Source organism: Bactrocera oleae, chromosome 2, assembly GCF_042242935.1.
Source record: "Bactrocera oleae isolate idBacOlea1 chromosome 2, idBacOlea1, whole genome shotgun sequence".
Classification (NCBI taxonomy): domain Eukaryota; kingdom Metazoa; phylum Arthropoda; class Insecta; order Diptera; family Tephritidae; genus Bactrocera; species Bactrocera oleae.
Window position 1 is genome coordinate 99,712,054 of NC_091536.1, and position 19,997 is coordinate 99,732,050.

At 34.9% G+C, this 19,997-nt stretch overlaps 5 protein-coding genes across 15 annotated transcripts in view; 3 read left to right on the top strand and 2 right to left on the bottom strand.

Annotated features, from left to right (window-relative positions):
- The first annotated feature begins 1,569 nt into the window (after positions 1-1,569).
- On the top strand, positions 1,570-6,369 carry LOC106616130 (acyl-CoA Delta-9 desaturase). Of its 5 annotated transcripts, none has more exons than XM_014232627.3 (5): positions 1,570-1,725; positions 4,518-4,822; positions 4,953-5,289; positions 5,366-5,551; positions 5,635-6,369. In XM_014232627.3, exons 2-5 carry the CDS (start codon positions 4,525-4,527, stop codon positions 5,951-5,953), a joined length of 1,140 nt encoding a protein of 379 aa, XP_014088102.1. In that variant the 5' UTR covers positions 1,570-1,725; positions 4,518-4,524; the 3' UTR covers positions 5,954-6,369. The 5 variants fall into 5 exon arrangements, with proteins under 5 accessions (XP_014088102.1, XP_014088104.1, XP_014088103.1 ...); XM_014232629.3 differs by having other exon boundaries at positions 1,593-1,735; XM_014232628.3 differs by lacking the exon at positions 1,570-1,725 and adding an exon at positions 1,863-2,007.
- Positions 6,370-7,390: 1,021 nt separating this feature from the next.
- On the bottom strand, positions 7,391-8,567 carry LOC106616131 (uncharacterized protein C15orf61 homolog). Of its 2 annotated transcripts, none has more exons than XM_036357596.2 (3): positions 8,207-8,567; positions 7,792-7,978; positions 7,391-7,722 (listed from the first exon to the last, which is right to left on the bottom strand). In XM_036357596.2, the coding sequence occupies exons 1-3, from the start codon at positions 8,255-8,257 to the stop codon at positions 7,592-7,594; spliced, it is 369 nt and encodes a 122-aa protein (XP_036213489.2). In that variant the 5' UTR covers positions 8,258-8,567; the 3' UTR covers positions 7,391-7,591. The 2 variants fall into 2 exon arrangements, with proteins under 2 accessions (XP_036213489.2, XP_014088106.2); XM_014232631.3 differs by having other exon boundaries at positions 8,042-8,544.
- A 118-nt stretch (positions 8,568-8,685) lies between these two features.
- LOC106616129 (delta-1-Pyrroline-5-carboxylate dehydrogenase 2) lies at positions 8,686-11,191 on the top strand. Its single transcript, XM_014232624.3, has 2 exons — positions 8,686-9,754; positions 9,883-11,191. Exons 1-2 carry the CDS (start codon positions 8,875-8,877, stop codon positions 10,788-10,790), a joined length of 1,788 nt encoding a protein of 595 aa, XP_014088099.1. The 5' UTR covers positions 8,686-8,874; the 3' UTR covers positions 10,791-11,191.
- Positions 11,192-11,508: 317 nt separating this feature from the next.
- Positions 11,509-15,859, top strand: LOC106616128 (uncharacterized). Of its 2 annotated transcripts, none has more exons than XM_014232622.3 (4): positions 11,509-14,299; positions 14,378-14,800; positions 14,855-15,127; positions 15,188-15,859. In XM_014232622.3, exons 1-4 carry the CDS (start codon positions 12,835-12,837, stop codon positions 15,406-15,408), a joined length of 2,382 nt encoding a protein of 793 aa, XP_014088097.2. In that variant the 5' UTR covers positions 11,509-12,834; the 3' UTR covers positions 15,409-15,859. The 2 variants fall into 2 exon arrangements, with proteins under 2 accessions (XP_014088097.2, XP_014088098.2); XM_014232623.3 differs by having other exon boundaries at positions 14,405-14,800.
- A 1,669-nt stretch (positions 15,860-17,528) lies between these two features.
- The window catches only part of Doa (Darkener of apricot), an 80,124-nt gene continuing 77,655 nt past the window's right edge, over positions 17,529-19,997 (bottom strand). For 3 of the 5 annotated variants that reach the window (XM_036357587.2, XM_070106145.1, XM_036357586.2), the window contains 4 exons: positions 19,764-19,933; positions 19,546-19,659; positions 19,266-19,474; positions 17,529-18,504 (listed from right to left, as the gene is read on the bottom strand). In XM_036357587.2, coding sequence (XP_036213480.2) covers positions 18,371-18,504; positions 19,266-19,474; positions 19,546-19,659; positions 19,764-19,933 — 627 coding nt within the window. In that variant the 3' untranslated portion in view covers positions 17,529-18,370. The remainder of the gene's footprint in view (positions 18,505-19,265; positions 19,475-19,545; positions 19,660-19,763; positions 19,934-19,997) is intronic. The other 2 variants (XM_014232659.3, XM_014232656.3) reach the window with 1 other exon arrangement.

The window sequence follows — 19,997 nt, forward strand, 5'->3', positions numbered from 1 at the left end:
TCACAACACGATGAGGAAACACATTTGAGTTCGCATGACAATGGTTCGTTGCGACGCAATTCAGAAGCAAGAGTTTAAGCGCTCGTTATAGAGCGACAGTTTTTAACTGTTTCACACGTCACATATAATAACAGTATATTAATATTGCTTGGAAGCTATAACCAAATTTTGTTGAAATATAGAGTAACTATACCCTTAAAAGGTTAGAAATGCAAAACTGGACGATTCAAGCCCGAGTCTTTTCGACGATAGATGAGCTGAGCAAAGAAGAGTTGAATGCGCAAAAGACCATCAAAAAGCGAATTGTATGGAAAAGAAGCAAATAGTGATATTACTAGTCCACGTCTCAGCTGACGGTTAATGGCAAAATACTAAGACGAGCATCGGATGGAACTATCGCCACAGCTTTGAACACACCACTTTAGAGGAATCTTTTGCGATCTCTGAAACGCGCTTACTCATACACACAAATACAGGAAATGCATATTTATTTCAGAATATGGACTTTAGCGAATTGCGAAATAGTAGATAAAGTAAACACGCAACCAAATATTGACAGATCAAAGCTCAAATTAAATATGTTTAAATGTATCAAAAAAAGCACCAGCCTAGCTAGCATATATGTATGTATATACATGATAAGAACAAACCATTATTATTACTGTTAAATGTATGTGAATGTGTACCGGGGTATACCATATTGTGACCAAGACAGTCGCTGAGGGTATTGCGAAATTCCGTTCCGATTTCTTCCTTATAAGTGATAATACTATGTTTTACTATCAAATAATCAAGAACCTATGCAAATTCCACAGATTCACCTTGAAAAGAATATGCATACATACATTCTGTTAGATCGAAATTTAGCAGACAGTTTATCTATTGTTTTACTTGATTCGTCAATATACAGATTACTGTATATTATATTTAAGAAAACAGAGAGGATTTTGTGTATGACTACACTTCTGCGGTTAGACCTTTGGCCGAGCATTTCCTTCTAACTGTGCAACCCGCGGTTATCAAATTAGTGGAGATCTTCTACACATTTCCAACCACTTTCGGACTTCCAACTTATTCTATGAAAAGATTTCTCATTAGGAAATATGCTCGTAACTCACTTAGCTACGTCGTTTGGATACTCTTTACGGTAGCAATTAACCATTCAATGTCGGGAGAACACATTTTCATTCACTTCCATCACTAAAAATGCCTTCTTTCAATGCCAAAAGTTCAAAAGCTTCGTCTATCCGTCATATTTGGAATAAGGCATTATATTGCATTGCTAAAATTTATTACACTTAAAAATTAATTTAAAAAATACGTACTTTTATATGTATGTATACATTTGCAAACTATCCATCGGAAGATCAAGCTGTTGCATTTTTTGGTTAAGTACTATATTTTAGACAATTTTAATATGTACTATAAGTATATCATGCATATGCATGCGCATACCTTGAAATAGGCACGTACTTATTTTACTCCATCTTCTCCCGAGGGTTTATAAAACAAATCAAATATGTATGTCGCTCAATCATAGCTCGAAGTTCAGCTGAAGCAAAAAAAAACATAATACGGGGGGAAAGCTTTCGTTCTAACTTTTACTATAAATGCACTGGACACATCTCCGACATCCAGTGAGTGTACATTAAACGATATCACTGTCAACTACATACAAGGAACAGCAAAAGCAGTACTACATCGGCAACAGTAGTGAGAGCAGAGGTAAATAAAAGTATGTACATATGTATATTGGCTTTGAGAAACTTTTCGTAAGCAAAACAAGCATACAAGTATAGTCGGGCGTAGAGGTGCAAGTGATAGATAGGAGGGTGCAGAAGTGTTTCACGATCGCTAGCCGAGGTAACGCGACCGAAGAACATCTAAAAAGTGTGTAGCTAACTTGTTGTGGGCACAATTCGCACTTTGCCGGGAACCGTCAAACGAAGCGGTCGCGAAAGTGAGAGACTTCCTCTAATCAACATTCATGTAGAACGTGTGATACTGGTGATTTTCGGTTTTTATTTATTTTTGTACACGTTTATGTTATTTACATAGTTGTTGGTAGAGGCACAACTTGAAGACGTTAGCACCAAACGGTCGACGAGCCAAGTAAAAATCCGATTTCATATTCTTTTAGTTTCGTAAAATAGCGAAAAGTCGAGTAACGGTAAGAGACCTCTTTTTGCGAACTTCCAATTTTAATACAGTGTTAAATAGAGAAATTGCGCTTTATTGTGTTAAGTGAAAAATTATTTGCAACACAAATGGCTCATACATATACATACAAAGATTATACAGCCACACTAAGTCACATACATATGTATGTAAATATTTACAATACTATATACATGTACATATTTACAATACAATGGATTATGATATATTATATTACGTGGCCCAACTTTGTTCATTGTAAGAGACAACGAAGCGATCTGACATCACAAGTGGTAATGTGTACGCCTGAAGGAAGATTAGGAATATACATCTTAATAGAAAGTTTCAAGACATATTGCATTTCAAATACCACGTAATAACTTAGACGTTTGTACAAGTGAACATATGTATATAGTATGCCAGTAATGCCGTGAAGTAACGTCGCTACTAACGAAAGCACACGTGAATGACAGTTATATGCATATTGTCACTGTACCATCAACAATAAGTTTTGTACATGGGTTAACTAATCGGACAGTTACTCAGAGAAAGTACAGTCCAACTTGATGCGAAATGTGAGAGCAGATTTGCACACACACATACATGTATATATATATGTCATAAATTCACAGAAAAGTGTGGTTAAAAAGTGCATATTGTACACATTAGTAACATTAACACATTTTGCCATTGGAGAGGAATTACATACATACGTTATCAAGCGTGAAATAGTTCTGTGTGAAAATGCATATAAACGGAAAATGTTATGCAAATCAGTTCATCAGAAATTATTAGTTTTTCGGTAAAATAGCTCGCATTGAAAGTGTATAATTTGAGGGGCATTTCGAATAAAACTGATCCTCACGGACACGGGTTCTTACTCCAGAGAACTTAGAATAACCATTTACGTTCTCTGCTTACTCTATACTTACCTACGATATAGTACATAAGCATATGTACATATGTATGTATGTATTTGAAAGTAAATCGCCTATGAAACAATATAAATGCATTCTGTGTTTTTACTGTTGTAATTATATTTCTAATGAAGACTTATTACTTATTGGCGACTTAGAATGATTCACCATTTCATAGGTTTAGTGACTCCACGCACGCTTCCACTTAATGATCGGTGTGGACTTTAACATGTGTATTGTAGGTGCATAATCATATTCAATAAGTATGTATGTGAGTATGTATGCATGCTTTTGACAGCGGCTAATTACAACCTTTGATCTGAATCTGATTTTATGCCATTTCAGTGGAGTGATTTTGATTTTAATTATTTGCTTTGTCAGAAGCGGTTATAAAAAGTCAAATAAATGTCATTGGATCACACGATCATCACAGTTGCCGAGACTTTATACTCAAATTTCGTTGCCCCTTATAAACTTTTACATAGACATACATACATATGTATGTACAACCATATGTACATATGGTGCGGCTCTGAGTTCTTCATGTACTAGTGTATGTAGTCCTCTACTAGCTAATAAAAAATGCTGAGGATCAAAAGTTGCACATTATAATTACCGGCGCGTGGTTTATATGAAAAAGCACAATTTACGTCCATTAAATTTCTTTTTCTTAAGCTTTTTTATCGTGCTTATGACTTGTTAACATTTTATTCGTAATTCCTTTCCGCAACGCTTTTTTTTCTTTTTCAACAAGGCTTTATTGGAAAGCATAGACAATTTTTAGTTACTAAGTACATATGTATTTCCATTTAGTAACAGTTATTTTACAATAAATTCAAGTGTAAAAACAAGAGTTTTTATAACGGTACATAAACGGAAGTCAACAAATAATATTAATTTGTTTACCATATTTCTCTCAGATTACGAGACAGTTATTATATAGAACAATTTTCCGTAATTGACTTTCAATAAAGTTTAATTTATTCTGTAGAAGTGTTTTCCGTTAGGTGTTAGCGAGTATAATTAATAAAGTGACTACACAATCAGTGAACGTTGTTGTTTTTGTAGCAGTAAAAAAATCGTTGAATAATTTGGAGGAATGCTGCCAAGTTGATAGTCCTTGACCTGAAAAAATTCGTTAACCCGTCATGGGGACGAACAATGGGGATAAACAATGGGACTCGTTTTAAAACAGAATACCGAATTTATCAACATTTGTATAATGACAGTCCTGGGTCGGATAAAAATCCGGGTCCGTTCCGGTTACGTAGACCCAACTATCGTAGGAACGGTTTGTATAATGATATTCGTATATGATATGTGTAATGCATATGCCGATGCCAAACAAAAATTTGACAAATATTTTCACTATAATTCACAGTCTTCTATGAATGCTGAAGAGTAATTCATTATATTTGTATAACTTTGTGTTTATATTTCTAGATTCATCATGCCACCAAATGCAGCAGCAATAAATCACAATTCTCTGGATGCCCTAACGGGACAAAAGGTTGATGGAATCAAAAGCAATTTAGGACCGTCCAAAGAAACCGGAGTTCTGTTTGAATACGATGCAGACACGGCTGATGGAGCCTTGAACATTGATGTACTTCAACGGAAACGTGCCGACAAACGCAAGCTTAAATTAGTTTGGCGAAATATAATTATCTTCGGATACTTGCACATTGCTGCACTTTACGGTGCTTGGTTATTTTTTACTTCGGCGAAGTGGCCGACTGTGTTCTTCTGTAAGTATTTCTATTGAGCTTCCAAAAATTTAAAGTATTGTATTATTAATCGATTACAGTCGTATATCCAAATATGTTTGTATATTTGCTGCTTTATAAATAGTATTATCATCGCTTTGAAATTTTCCAGCCATCTATCTCTATTCCATTGGTGTATTGGGTATCACGGCTGGAGCTCATCGCCTTTGGGCTCACCGCTCTTACAAGGCTAAGTCGCCTTTAAGGGCTATACTAATTGCTTTCAATACGTGTGCTTTCCAAGATGCCGCCTTCCATTGGGCACGCGACCACCGTGTCCATCACAAGTTTTCCGAAACCGACGCAGATCCCCATAATGCTACACGAGGTTTCTTTTTCTCCCACATCGGTTGGTTATTATGCAAGAAACATCCTGACGTTATAGCTAAAGGAAAAAGCTTAGATTTGACTGATTTGTATGCTGATCGTATTCTCATGTGGCAGTTGAAGTAAGTCTAACATTATTTTTAAACATTAGCTATATCAAGAATTTTCAACACTATTCACTTTATATTATTTCATCAGAAACTACTATATACTGATGCCTTTAGCGTGCTTTATACTTCCAACCATTATACCCATGTACTTCTGGAATGAGACATTCATCAATTCCTGGTTTGTTGCAACAATGTTCCGTTGGTGTTTCTTGTTGAACGTCACTTGGTGTGTGAATAGTGCTGCACACAAATTTGGAGGTCGCCCATATGATATGTGAGTACACTAATAATTTCCATGCATTACGGCCTCATTTTATTTGAGCTTTACTTTTTCTATTTTTATTTTTGCCTATATAGAAACATCAATCCCTCGCAATGCCCATCTGTTTCAGCATTTGCGTTTGGTGAGGGCTGGCACAACTATCATCATGTCTTCCCGTGGGACTACAAAACAGCAGAGTGGGGCAACTATTCCCTGAATTTAACCACTGCTTTCATCGATTTCTTCGCTAAAATTGGCTGGGCTTATGATTTGAAGACCGTATCCGCTGACATCATTGAAAAACGGGTGAAACGTACTGGTGATGGTTCACACGAACTTTGGGGCTATGGCGACAGTGATATTACCAAAGAGGACCAACAAGGCATTATTACAATTAATAAGAAGCAGGAGTAATGTAGCCATAATATAATAATTTTAATACATATTGAACCCAACTTGTCTGATTTTCACAAATGTGTCTTACCTGATCATATATACTAAATTTTTAATTTGTGTAAAGCGAATCTAAAAGAAGCAAACTAACTAAAGGGATAAATTAAGATAATTTATAAAACACATAAATATATGATATAATGTATATAGCTGTATTTTGAAATGTATATAAGTAGATACATACGAATATGATGCGGTTGATCTGGCATCGCTCCTGTAACTATTAATTAAAATCAATCGTTTTTTACATGCATACATTTATTGTTTCATACTCTAAATATGCATATTTATTTAATAAGATTAAATATATAACCCCTTGAATAAAATGCTATCGGTTATGAAAACATCTACAGAAACCAATCGTAGATAAAACTTAATTGGAAGGAAAAGTTTATATATTTTTAACCCTGGACCAGATAACACCCAGAAGGTAACGTCGGAGACCATATAAAATTTATATAAAAATTATAATCGTGACGAGCTGCGTCGATTTAGCCATGCCCGACTGTCTATCCGTCTATCTGTATATACGCGAACTAGTCTCTCAGTTTTAGAGCTATCGATCTGAAATTCTGTACAGGCAACGCAAATTAAGTTTAAGTGGAATACAATTGTCCGTTTCAAGCCCTTTGCCGAAAGATAGACAAATTCAATAAAAAACATAAAACTCAAAAAAAAAAATGTAAAGATATACAAAGAATAACTGGTGTTCGGTGCAAGTAGAGTCAAAACATGAGAAATAAAGTAAAAACATGTGGCCTAAAAAGATAGAAAGAAAATATTGAACTAGCCGAAATATCACTGAAATAGTGAATATGGAGACAATTAAAAGGTGTATAATTCTCAAATTAGAAATCAGATTTCTGTGGGAAAAGCCTAAATAGGGATATTTTATGAATAGAATTGTCGACCATTACCACTGAGAAGGATTCAGATTTTCAGTAAGATAAGCCTCTACTTCTCACACACTGGTAGAGGGACTATAAATATAATTCAAGGTATTATGGACCAGCTCAAATATATCCAACCAACAACCTAGGTTAATCTTCAGAATACAGACGCCTTTCAAAAAAACGAATGGCGCAAAACGCACGAGGAGGAGGATAGAGAACTCCCTAGACACGGCGATATTGGTTAAAGAAAATGGACTGCTAAATTTTTTAATTTGAACCGCATCGAAAATTTGAGAGGAGAAATTCAGATTAATTAAAACTTTTTGTGGAATTTAGAGCGACAAAAAACGTAAAGAAATATAATTATATACATATGTATCCAATTATTTGACTGTCTCCTAGAATCCCGAAATCAGTTGATGTAAAACTAAATTGCACTTTTTATGAAAATCTGCCATTTTTTCTCATTCTTAAATTAGCACTTCTATATTTATAAACATAACTGTACGTTTGAATATGTAGTGTTTAATAAGTAATTTCGTTTGACAAATTTCTTTATAGACAATTTTGGTTTATTAAATAAATAAACTGTAATTGTACTTTTCTTAAATATCCGCCTCTGAACAGCTTAACTAATGTCTTAAATGAACATTAAATATTTACCTCATTTTATTATGGAAAACATCGTTTGAATATCGTAGGATAATTAGTGCATAGACCCCTTATCTTCTGCATAAAGAAAGTATATAGGAACTCGATCACCATTTGGTAAATGTACAAGTTCCGTGTGAGATATAAGATGGATCGCAGCAAGCCCATAAAATAACATTGGCAGTCCTGCAGTTATATAAATACTTATAAAAAAAATACCTAGAAATAATAGAAATTTGAAATAATTTTATTTACCCAAATTTATTACTTTCAAAAATCGGAAAAACTTATCTTCCATGGGAAGATCTTGAATTGCCCGTTTACTGCAGTGATATTTCATATAGGGGTAGCATCCTGTACGGAGTATATGATAATTTGTTCCTGAATCAAGAGTCCAATTGAAGTGTGACCTACCACGTTGATCGTTCTCAACATCCCTGAACTAAATTGATACAAATAGGTGCGTAAGTTAAGAAATTTCTTTTTACAACTATGCTTAATTTGCCTTCACAAAATATGACGTCCACGGTGGTTCGTTACATTGTTTAAGGTAAGCGGTTAAGAGTTCTGAAGCTTTTGGTTTCATCAAATAAGCAGAAAGACGCATATTGGAAAAGCTTTTCGATTGCGTCACTTTTTTTATTTATCGGGTTAACGATGTTTTATTTACCAAAGACCGGTTCAAGATGACACGTGACATTCCAGACTCGATAACCCACATTGTCAAAAACAAAAAATCACATTTAACACTTTCTCTGTTTGTTTTTATCTATTACAATCGTATCATAGATTTTTCGCAAGTTTTATAGAATATAATAATATGTGACCTTGGAACAGCTGATGACAGTGATGATAAAAACACTTAAAAGATGCAACAGAAATTTCTAGATGAACGTTAGCAACAACAATTATTCGTCTCTATTTAATCATTAACTATTTGTAATATTGTTTAATTGATTTTCGCACCACAAATATGTATCCTTTGTCTACTGTCCTCTAGCAAATCATAACAAATAGCTAGGTCACATATGATAACTTTTTATGAAAGTAGAATTGGCATCTAAAAATATAATTACACAGCACTGAGTATCAAGACAGCTGTTTGGCGAAGTGTTGCCAACGTCGGACCTTTTTTGTGCGTATTTTCATAGTAGGAATTTTCTGGGGATGGTTAAGAGAATAGTGCGATTAGCAGATACATATCATACTTAATTGGCTAGTCATATATTTGTTGTGGTGTAGTGATTGCTCCACAGATTACGTGATAATATTCAAGACGCATAATTCCCAATAAAACATTTTTTTTCGTATTAAATCATTACAGCCAACATTTTAAAAATGTGGCCCAGATTGTGGGTTTCCGCCAGACGTTCTGCTGTTCAATTAAATATTGAAAATTCATTAAAAGTCTCTTTGCGTGCCTCATCTAGCCAGGCCAAGCAGGTGGAAATTTCCGATGCTAAACTAACCAATTCGGTTTTACAAACAGAGAAATTTCATGATATTCGTATATATAATGAACCAATTCCACAATATCTACCCGGGTCTAATGAAATTAAAGATTTGCAGAAAGCACTCAAGCATTATGAGAATAATTGTGAAGATATACCGATTGTTATAAACGGTAAAGAGATAAGAGAGGGACAAGAGACGTTCCAAGTTATGCCACATAACAAGAATCACAAGCTTGCAAAATATTACTATGCTGACAATGCTACTATAGAAGAAGCTATACGTGTCTCGGTGCTGAAACAAAAGGAGTGGGATAAAACCCCTCTTAAAAAACGAATTGAAATTTGGGAGCGAGCGGCTGATCTTATGGCCAAAAAGTATCGTGCTGATTTGTTAGCTACTACAATGTTGGGGCAATCAAAAACAGTTATTCAGGCCGAAATAGATTCCGGTGCTGAATTGATCGATTTTACCAGGATGAATGCCGGTTACTTGAAAAATTTGGCCATGGAACAACCTCTAAGCCCAGAGCCAGGAGTAACCAAAAACCATTTACGTATTCGTGGTTTAGAGGGATTTGTTGCAGCAATAACACCATTTAATTTCACCGCAATCGGTGGTAATTTAGCGTTTACACCTGCTTTGATGGGCTGTAGTGTATTATGGAAGCCATCAGACACAGCGATGCTCTCCAACTGGACGGTGTTCAAAATAATGAGGGAAGCCGGTGTACCCGATGGAGTAGTAAACTTTGTTCCTGCTATTGGTAATTAATTAACCCTTTTGAAACTAATATACATCAATTTAGCTGCATATGTGTGTATGCATGTACATACATATATGTACCTCACGTGTAAATTCATGTGCATTGAATATTTGTGTTTTTTTCGATAGGCAAAAATTTCGGTGATGCTATCACGAATTCACCCGACTTAGCTGGTATCAATTTTACTGGTTCCACAGCTACCTTCAAAACCCTCTGGAAACTGGTAGGCAATAAAATTGATCAGTATAAAAATTATCCACGTTTAATAGGGGAATGCGGAGGTAAGAATTTCCACTTCATTCACCCATCAGCGAATGTGGAGACCGCAGTTGCGCAAACTATTCGCTCTGCTTTCGAATATAGCGGACAGAAGTGCTCCGCATGTTCTCGATTATATGTACCAGAATCGCTTTGGGAGTCCCAATTTAAAAGACCACTTGTTGAGAAGACTAAGAATTTGAAAGTAGGTGATGTTCGTGAAATGGACAGTTTCTTCTCGGCGGTTATTGATGAAAACTCATTTCAACGTATTCTTGGGTTTATTAATGAAGCCAAAGAGGATCCCGAATGCACTATATTGACAGGTGGAAATTTGTCCAATTTGAAAGGCTTCTTCGTGGAACCAACTATTATACAGGTGAAAGATCCTAATAAGCGCGTAATAACAGATGAAATATTTGGACCAGTATTATCAGTGTATGTTTACAAGGACAGCGATTTGGATAAGACCTTGGATTTGGTTAGAAATACAACAAAGTATGCGTTAACTGGCAGCGTTTTTGCCACACAAGAGCTATTTTTAAAACAAGCTTTAAATGAATTTAAAGATGCAGCAGGCAATTTTTACATTAATGATAAATCCACTGGTGCTGTCGTTGGGCAACAGCCCTTCGGTGGGGCGCGTCAGTCCGGTACTAACGATAAAGCAGGATGCCCATTTTATCTGATGCGTTTCGCTTCATTGCAAGCTGTAAAAGAGACATTCGTACCACTACCAGATATATACTACCCTTATATGAACAAAACGACTAATTAAATAGCTGATAATATTTCTTATTAAATGAAACTAAGCGAATCTCGAATGGCAGTTAAAAACTAACAATATATAAATATTTTGTGGTTATAAATTATATATTTTATGCCATGAATACTGGAATATTTCAAATATAATGAATGTATTAAGCAATTATAAATTACAATTTACTCAATGCGTATTTTAATCTCTTTAACGGACAATTAACGTACATACATAAATATATGCTTAGCTAATTACTTCAGTGAGTTGAATGTATCAATGCCATCTCACATGGCACATGTTCACTAGTAGCCAAGCCCTCTATTTGTTATCAATATTTTTTATATTCTACTGCATTGGTGGGACTTTATTACATACCCATACTTGTGTACAATAAAATCAACACAGACCTGCGATAATCATTTGTGTGTGGTTTTATTTCTATTTGTTTTAAATGTTTAGGGGTTAATACTGGTCATAAGCGTGTCTTAGGAGTGGAGCCGCAGAATGCAAATGCTGATAAATATATTATTTTGAAATGTTTCTATATAAAGCGAACTTCTAATTGGACAATATTTAATTTATTTAAATAAAAAGTATATATTTAAATTTCGCACATGTGTTATCATTGGAAAGTTTTCAAGAACCAATGTGGGAATGTAATAGTGTTCTTGCTATGAACAAATATACGATAGCTATACAATCTAAATTTGTTGAAGATTAAAAATTTGCATGCAATAGTTGTAAAACTAACTTGAGAAACAGTAAAAGGTTAACTGAAAGTGAATAGACAAAGAAAATGGGATTTTCGTAAAAAAGCCGGCAGCAGTTTTGGTGTTGGCTTACATTTGATGTCGCCTATATAAAAAGGATTATTTCACCGCGGCATAATGATGAGTTCACACAAGCGGAATTGTTGATTTTCCCCAAAGAGCCTTCCTGCCTCAAGAAAGTAATCTAAATTTCGGTACAGTTTTGTTGCTTATCAATAATGGAACACACATTTCAAATGATTTCAATTAGTGTCCTGTCAGTGATCGAGAAAGATTTCGGACAAGATCGCTTCTTACTGGAAAACCCTTATAAAACTACACAAAGTCCTAATATCCAGAGAGTACCAATTATAATCGGTATAGCGGCATATGAGTTTGTCGGCGAAGCCTATTGTAGGTAATTTTTAAAAATATTTCAACTCAACATTCATCACTTACTATTGCGTAACATATAAATCTACAAAAAAAATTCAACCACGAATGGTTAAATGAGGAATTTAAAAAGTTTGCACCCATCATACTAATGTATGAACGAGATACCTTAGGTTCCACGAATATAAGTACGTACATGAGGTTCATATATCTGGCGAATGTCACCTTACAGTTGCCGAACACTTTAGGCTCTTTCCGGAAGTTCTGCACTAACAGTATTATTGGCTTCGAATATCATCGATTTTTGGAACTGATCTCTCGTCTCACGACTATCATTTTACTTATAATTATGATGACTTATTATACCTCTTGCATATACCCGTCAAAACACCGTAGATATTGAAAATTTCACTCGCATTTGGGGAGTAATTGTCAAAAGCGGGAAAGATATTTGGAATATTCTCTCAAAAATCAGATCAGTCTCAAACGGTCACAAAACTCAAATCTGAACTTTGCGAGGGAATCTGATAGGTTAAATAATGAAAATTCAACCGGGATGAAAATACAGTGACTGCCTCTCACTCCATTAAAATCATAATAAACCTATCAAAAAGAGGCGTATTACTCCAAACATTGTGAAAATGTATTGTAATTATTTTTAGAGATCCTAATAATGAAACTGGATGATAAAAAGTCATAGGTACTTATTAATAGGGAGAGACCTGGGAGTTAAGGAGAGTGGAATTTTCGCACAGCGGTTCCAAATTTACGTTGTAATTGAAAATAAGTAAAATCAGATTTTCTATGAACAAATTCGGAGTGTATAATTCTGTACCTATATTCACATGTTTATTTGAAAAAGGAAATACGAAAACTTTGTATAAACCAATCAATATTGAAAATGGGGAAATAGAGTTGCAATGAATTTTATTACAATTTCTTGCTTAATTTTCATCTTGATGCATTTTCACATTTTGGTAACCGGTAAATGTAAAACGGAACAAGCGATGAAAAAAGATGTGGACAAAGGAAAACAACTACATGGAACTAATCAAGATAATGAAACCAACCATGTAGCTCAACATAAACCAATTGGCAAGATTTATTTGATAAATAAATCTAAACTGAAGGAGGAAAAAAAGCTAGATGATAAAGCTACTTTGAACCCCAAGACGAAAGATATCAATAAGGCGCAAGACAAAACCGAGGTGGAAGCCAATGACCTAAACCTGCCAATCAAATTCGCTCATTCCAAAAAGTTTAGATTACCAACTGCACCAACGTCTGCCAGTCAAACCGATCAGGCTAGTGAGGACTCAGAGTTGGGTTACAATGGTGATTTGTACGATGTGTTTAAAAAGCGGTTAAATCAAGTTTTTCGAGAATTGTACCACAATGTTAACACGCCGGCGGTTACTCAGCCTCCACCGCAAGTTGAAATTGAAAATGACAAACCTAAAAAGCGGTCAGCAATTAGTAATTGCCTTTACGAGGAATTCAAACGGCGTTTGGACAAGTTCAATAATGAATTTATGGAGCCAACTAAAGCAATTAAGCGCACAAGTGGCGACGTAGTTTCCACCGTTCATGACGATGGCAGGAAATGTACACAAGTGACAGAAAACTTATATGAGGAGTATAAAAGACGTCTCGATAATCTCCATGATGAACTTGGGCTGGATGGCGAAAAAGTCTTTAACCCAGGTGGGCATGCTGCTCCCAGTAAGCTAGCTTTTACAACGTCCAAACGAGAGACGACACAAAAAAGAATTGAATCTGATAAAGCTGTCGAACGGAGTTTTTATGATGAATATAAGAAAAAGTTAGATGAGCTGACTCGGGAATTGTACAAAAAGAGCAATGAGCGGATCTGTCGCACATATGGAGAACTTAGGGAATACGATCTTACATCACCAACTTTGCAGAGATTAGTGGCGGCGCTGCAGTCGGATGACGCGAAAGTAATGCCTAGAAACTTACGAGATGGATTAAGTAGTTTCGAAGGATCAACTATTTTATTGAAGATTGACAGAGCCATTGACAATATAGAGAAGGAGGAGAACAAACGTAGTTTGGGTGCTACCGAATTAGGTGCGACGATTTTCGGTGCTGACTCATTAAATTTCATGACAGGCACGACAAGTGGTGTCGGTACAGCAGCCGGTGCTTCTTATCCAGCTGTGCTGACTAAATCGGTAGACGCAAATTTGGGGCTCCTAAGTAATACAGCTCCCAAGAATCTGTTAGCGACGATCGCCTCAAAAATGAATATGACGACACTAGATTTGGCTAAAAAGTTAGCGGCCATGTCTAATCCATTGGATTACGTGGCGAAGAAGGACCCGCAATTGGGGGAAGAAATGCAAAAATTCATAGACTTGAGCGGTAAGAGTAAATACTTGTACTACGTATATGCATGCATATGTATATCACGTCGGATATAATAAATGCTATTCCTTTTAGTTAATAAGTTAAACCAAAATCCGATAGGAAAGAAAGCTTCACTAAACGAGGTTTCTGTGGTCTCAGGCTTACCTTTAATGGGACCAGACCAATCCGGAGAGCCAGCACCATTAATGACTCAGAATACTCCATTTAGTAGGGTCCTTGCACTTGCACCCAGTATAGCTCCCGCTCTCGGTCCCGCCACCGCCACTGCACTCGCAACCGCGACTCCCTCTGCAGTTACATCTACTGTGGCGCCCACACAAGCTGAAGATCAATTGCGTGTCAAGGCAATTGCGAAATCTTCAACATCATACCAATCCAGTGACGTCGAGGCCACCCGCATAGCTGGTGTACTAGACAAGGTTCTAAGCAAGCTAGAATATATCCAATCATGTAAAGCACCCCCAGAACCAATAGATGATAGCTGCGAACCAGATGGTAAAACAATGTCATTCAAATTATAATTATAGGACTAAATATTTCTATATCAAGGTATGCCATGTGATGTTGTTGGCTCTTGGAACTCCTATCAAATGGGATTACGTTTCGATATTACTTTGACGCGTGCGGCAGACCGGCGATTGGGCACAGCTGAGAAGAACAATAAACTCTTAACAGTGGATGTAGGAGAACGCATTCCGCCGCATGCACATCATATTATTGAAACTAGTTGGAAGTTTATGGGCAGCGCACTAAACCAACAAGGAGGCCCCTTCTATCTTTACTCGCAAAATCGCGAACTAAGTACAGTAGCTACCTTCATAGGTATGCATTTTATTGGCATCGACTAAAGCGGCATTTATAGCTAATGCACTTTGCTTACAGGTTACTGTCGTGTTTGTGGTGGCATTGATACAATTTTCGGGTCCTGGGCAATTATGGGCCCCTCAAAAGACTGTGAAGACATTACAACAGCATTGGAGAATAGGCGCGACATTTTTAGACGTTATAATATGGAAAACAAACGAAATCAGCATTTCAAGAACATGCTTTTCGAAAAAAGCCAATATTCCAAACCAGACTGTGATGGCCCCAAAAAAGGATGAGTAATAATGCTTTCCAACGACCTTCTATTTCAGTTTCCCTTTTCCCGTTTCCGTTATTCAGAAACAAATTAAAAAACTAAAAACTACAACGTTATATTTGGCAAGCATTTTACATTGCCGTTAGTGTCAATTACGAATACATATTTACATCAAGACATTTCGCAAATAGATTAAAAGGAACACAATTATTCATAGTCAATTCTTTATTTTTTAAGTGTTTCATTTTATAATCATAAATTGTAATAATATATATTTTACGTATTATTTAGTATATTATATAATATATTTAACTGTGTGTGTGTATGTGTTTATGGACAATATTCAATGTTTGTATGAATTTAAAACATAGCTAAAAACTAAAATCAAACGGAAATAAATAATCGAGTCGAATTCAATATGGATGTTTGTAAATAGTTACATCCATCCGAATTCCATAATTGTAATCATTTAATCATTAAATTACATATTTTCCGCCATTACCATACTAATGGTATAGTTAATTATTTTAGATTTTAGACTTGAATGGTTGCACAGTTTCGTTCCGTCGGTGTATCAATTGTTTATTGTAATTGTTTACTTAATTACATATTAAGCAGTAGAAATTACAAACAAACAAACTAAATTAGAAACGACCAGTATGTATATGTAAATGTGGTTATTTGCGCATTGCTTTGGCTGAATGATGCTCGGTTCATGGTTTGCTCCATTACTTTTGCTATTTATATTTGCAAAAGACATGTCGCATTGCATTCTTATCAAGCACTTTATGTACATATACTGATATTTTTACCGCGTTCAAAATATTGCTTTGAAAGCAATACGCATATATATACATCTTTATTGTTTGGATAAAGTTCTATTTAATTTTTTCGAAAATAATCAAATTTCAAGTTCATTCAAATCAACTTGTTTAAGATGATTTATATTATTCTTTGCGGTTCTACACTTTAGTTTATTTACATGCCATATGATAACATTTGACTCGATAAGATCCCTTTGAAATACAGGCGCTTTATAATTAATTGCAATCCAGTTACTTAAATATTCTTTCATTTTTTTCAAAAATTTTAACACTTTTTACTTTTCTTAGCATTATATTTCACTAGATTACTCTGTACGCTCAGTTCTGATAGTTTGTTTAACATAAAAGTAGATTTATTTATATATACTTTATATAAAAATCCAATATTGAACACACGCTCTGTTTTGAACTTAAGTTTAGGTGGATTATTTCTATAAAAAAAAGAGAAAAAAAAAGAGGAAACATGAGTACGATCTAATTTAAGCCTGACTCAATCTAATTATCTCAATTTGAGGCTATGTAGGGGAAAGTAATTCTTATAATTGCCCTTGCAGTCAACTGAAAAACAAAGGACGTGCGCTTACGTCAAAGCAAAAAAAAAAAACTCATTAATGATCAATAAATTTACATACGTTTATATGTATATATAATCACACATTATACATGTGCGCGCGCCTGATCCAATAATTGTCAACTCTATTATTTCTAAACTTTAGCAAAACTCATTTGTACACATACGCAACTAGTCGCAGCATTTTCACATTCCAACAGGTTAGAGAAACGCAAAGTGTGAATGAAAACAGTGAAAGCAAAATTTGAGTTAACACATTAATATGTTTTATATAGTTTTACAAATAAAACTCGCTCTAGTGTATGTGTACAATCGTTTTTCTTCGTATTTTGTTTAATTTATCCAGGAGCTTTTATTATGTATTTTTATGTACATCTACATTACAACACATATAAATAAACGAAAATAAAATGGGATTCTTCGTTCGACGACGAACGACTCTGGATTTGGTTATTTTTAATTATAATTACAACATGGAACCACGTAAACGTGATGAGACACTGATACGACAAGCAAATGTTCTGCGATATTTATTTATATCTATTTATGTTCGAGCATATATGTAATTGTTTGTAATTTGCGCACATCAAAGATGTCCAACCAACTTTGATACAAGTTTAGATTATTTGTAAAACTATCCTTAATTTCTCCTAAAAAACAAAGTTATAGGAAATTTCCACATCTTCGAACAAATAACATACAACACATTAGGAATCGTGTCGGTTGTGGCAAAGCAAATAAACTCACTGAGGCATGATTATTTTAGATTTATTAGAAACAAAAATAAAAGATGTAAAAAACTTTCTAATTAATATTGGCTATAATTACTAATTAGCTTTTTTGCGTTCATTTATTGTGGGCGATCGCATTTGTGCACACACAAAAGCCTTGCACATCTTGTACATAAAAAAACTAACAAATTTCATTGAAACTCTCACGGAAATATAAATTAGTGGAAAATACAAAATATATATGTATGTAAGAATATAAAATCATACACGATGAATAGATGAATGCATCTATGGCGATACAAAGTACGTATGTAATTAATTACAAGTTAGATTAATTAATTGTCGCAAAGGTTTCAATAAGACATTTTCGCAAAATGTATATGTTTGTTTGTTTATATGTGTGTGTTTGTGCGTGTGTGGAAACCACATTTTCGCACCTTTACCGTAAATTCCAAAATTATTTTACAAAAAGTAGATTTACTAGTATTTAGTACTGTATGTATTGTATCTTAAAACTATTTATGCCTTTCTCCTCTTCCGTTCTGCTGCCTGTTCTTGTGTTACTATAAAATTATTGTATGCTGATCCAATCGTTTTTAGGTGTTCTTCTAAATGTGGTGATGATTTTCTTTTTCCTATGCTATGTTTTCTATGGCATCGTTGTCGTTGCGCAGCATTGTTGTCGTCATCACCCGTTATATGCTGGGCACACGTCTAATTCCAATACTTGCTTTTCTCTTTAATTCATTGTATCTGTTTGATGCCGGTTGGTTGTCCATATGTTTTTTCCTCCTACTTCTATGTCGTTCGCTGTTGCAGTTCTAATTTTAATTAACAATAACCAAATCGCGCCAAATCTCATCTTGATAAACTATGCGAACGTTCACGGCTGCTGCTGCTGCCCGAAGAAATCGCCTGTTTTATATTGCCAATTTCACCGACGCGTTGGTGCGGTGGGAGCTTATCGAAGAACGGATGGCGAAGCGCGTCACCTAGATAGGAAGATAGGAAAACAGGCAACGAAATCTATTAGCGCTTGTGTCGACAGCGAGTAGCCTCTCTACAAACAAGATTACTTATCTGTCACAGTGTCCTAACAATTGCAATAATTCAATTTGAACCGAGCTTTTAGTTCAATTTAACATATTTTAATTTCACAACTCAAATAAAAAATATTCACATCTACGCTCTAGTCCGCAGTATATTCGATTTTACAAAGACAAGTATTGATTGACATCACTTAAATATATCAGAGTGTTATAACAAATTTATAATTGCATGGGTTTATAATAATCTATGTATACTGCTAATTTTTTATCGAAGTTTTTCTTGTTCTGATTAAGAACACCCTTATTACATTTCCATTAATAAAAAAACATTTTCTCTTGCCACACGAACTGCTATTAATTATTTATGCATTGTAAGACTGAATTAATTTGACACGTCAGTTACTTAGTTTTCGAACCCTTATCTCAATCTCAAACTTAAAATTTTTTCGGTTTGTTTCATAACAATTAGTTGAGATGATTTTTAACCTTTCTACAAATAAGTTTAAGATTCTATGAAAGATCCTTCTCTAATCTAGATTCTTCTAATTTATTTTTCAAAGCAAAAACACTTGCATAATCCTTTCAGTTTATATTCATGAAACCAATAACAAATACTAGTTTCAGTAGCAATACAAACTTATATGCACATACATATATCTTCATTGGAGTGGGCTTGACGCACTAAATTTAGTGCTTCTACTCACCTAACGTTACCCGCTGAGATGGTTCGTACTCCAACATTTTCTTGATCAGATCAAAAAGTTCGCAGTGATCTTCCGTGTCACTCATTTGATATCTGAATAGTGGCTTGCAATGATCGCGCACATAACGCCCAGCCGAGGACTTCTCATCCCAGTCTAACTTACCGTGATAAAAGTATTTCGTTTTTGTTTTGCTGTAATGGCAATGATTTCTATACATTAATCGAATTTCATGAAGTAGACCGTTCAAAAATATATGTAAATATGTTTAGCTTTGCATTACCGTGCCATTCGATATGGTATTTGTCCAAGGATGCGCTCCATCATCGCTAGATGCTCACGATTGTCGTGCGTTTGGAAGAGGGTTATGCCTAGGTACAACTCGAAGAGAATACAGCTATGACAGAGAAAAGTAATTTCATAATTAAACAAAAAATTCTATACAAATATATGCACATATATTCTTTAAATATTAAGTTATAAGCTTTTTCTTGCACGTACCCAATAGACCAAACGTCACAGGGCTGCGACCAGCCTAACTCAAGAATAACCTCCGGTGCACGATAGTGACGAGTTGAAACAATTGTGCTATGATGCTCATGATCAAATGTTGCCGAACCGAAATCAATGAGGCGAACATCGGTGTTTTTAACACGACGCACTTCGCGATTCTAAAAATATATAAAAATACACCTTATATATACAAATATTTATACAAACGACTTTTGCGTTGTA